The sequence below is a fragment of the Cyprinodon variegatus genome, unplaced genomic scaffold (assembly GCF_000732505.1).
Source record: "Cyprinodon variegatus isolate N-32 unplaced genomic scaffold, C_variegatus-1.0 Scaffold756, whole genome shotgun sequence".
In the NCBI taxonomy this organism is placed as follows: Eukaryota; Metazoa; Chordata; class Actinopteri; order Cyprinodontiformes; family Cyprinodontidae; genus Cyprinodon; species Cyprinodon variegatus.
The window spans coordinates 6,301-7,926 of NW_015151209.1; the positions used below are offsets into that span (position 1 = coordinate 6,301).

The window sequence follows — 1,626 nt, forward strand, 5'->3', positions numbered from 1 at the left end:
GATTTCATCCTGGACACTACAGAAAATGGGCTTAAAGTGTAAAAAACCGAACTTCTCCTTTAATAAATTAAATCATCATCTACAAATTTCTCTTTGGCTGGAAATGAAATAAAATTGGCCTGATCATCTGAAAAAAACAACAAACAAAAAAACAAGAATTTAAAGTGTGATCACATTTTCACTGTATTGTGGATAAAATTACCTCTCCTGGAACTTTGTACTTCTTCATCACCATCCCCATTTCACAGTCAATCACACAGACAGAGTCTCCTCCACACGTTGCTACCAAGCGGTTCCCTCCTGCTAAAATAGAAAAAAAAAACTTAAGTTCAATCCGCCCCTAAAGAGATTAAAACGATGCAAATGATTTTTTAAATGTTTTTATATTTTATTGTTTCAGGCTGTTTTCTCCTGATCTGGTACCATTAGATTCTGAGAGCGGCTGGAAGGCGCAGGCCCACAGCTGGGTGGAGAAGTCCTCTGAGCTGTCCTGTTTACTGTGGCACTGCAGAACGTGCAGCGGCTTCAGAGATACCGGCTGCAGGTGGATGGAAAGAGCACGACAGAAAAAACAATATTAGAAAGAGACATGACAGACAAGAATAAAAAAAATGCTGTAAACGGTACAAAACATTAAGCTGCAAGTTACAAATTACTTTAAAACGGTATCTTCTCAATAAAATAAACATCAAGAGAAAAAAGTTAGGTTAACTATCTTTGTATATAGAGCTTTTTTATTCAACAGTAATGAAATAAGCAGCAAAGAGGCCAAATAATGGCATAGTCAAGGATATAAAATCTGATATTCACTGACACTGTTTATCCAAACAGTCCATTCCACCTCCAGCTAAAGACTGAAGTTTGTTGGTGTAACAGGATGGAAAGGGAAGGAGTGTCAATACTTTAAAGCCACTCTAAACGTTCCTATTCTTTCATTCTTTTTTAAGCTTTAATTTCACCCAGAAAAACCAACAGAACCTCATGCAGGTGTCATCAATGTAAGAGTCAAACATAACCTGTCAGACCAGCATACCAATAGTCAATACGCACGAGCAAGACATCAGATTCCAGTTTATTCCTTATTTTTTGTATAAAAAATATACTATAAACTACCTCGAAGGGCATTTACCACTTTAGTCATGAGCAAAAAAAAAAAAACAATGTAAGGTCAGATCGCTATACGCTTCAAAAACATGAAAAAAGAAAGTAATAAAATTGTTTTTATTTTTTGTGCATGACTAAAGGGATACGCGCCCGTTGAGGTAGTTTAAAGTGTATTTTTCATACAAAACTACGGGGATAAACAGGGGTATTGACCATAGGTATGCTGATCTGACAGAACACTGGACATACACTGCACGATTTTTTGCCCTTTTCGGGCCGATTTTCCAGCCGTGGGTTAATTTTTCAATCTTTCAGCCTGATTGTGGCTCATGTAGCGTACAGGGGGTAACGAGGGGCATCTCTCACGACCACCTCTGATCAGGAATCGAGAGGTCGGGATGAAAATCAAACATGTTAGAAATTCAGTCGGCCGTCGTAAGGTGGTTGTGGGCAAATCGCTCAGTGCGCAAAGAAGCATTCTTCTTCTTCCTCTTAGACGAAAACCCAGAATCATGGCGGGGG

The 1,626-nt window shown here is 38.6% G+C and overlaps 1 protein-coding gene across 1 annotated transcript in view; it reads right to left on the minus strand.

The window, feature by feature from the left end:
• Window positions 1-1,626, minus strand: part of LOC107098205 (leucine-rich repeat and WD repeat-containing protein 1-like) — a gene marked incomplete at its 3' end in the record, with an annotated part of 19,838 nt that overhangs the window by 3,223 nt on the left and 14,989 nt on the right. The window contains exons 4-5 of the mRNA XM_015395728.1: window positions 424-538; window positions 203-300 (exon numbers count right to left, since the gene is read on the minus strand). Of these exons, the coding sequence (XP_015251214.1) occupies window positions 203-300; window positions 424-538 (213 nt within the window). The remainder of the gene's footprint in view (window positions 1-202; window positions 301-423; window positions 539-1,626) is intronic.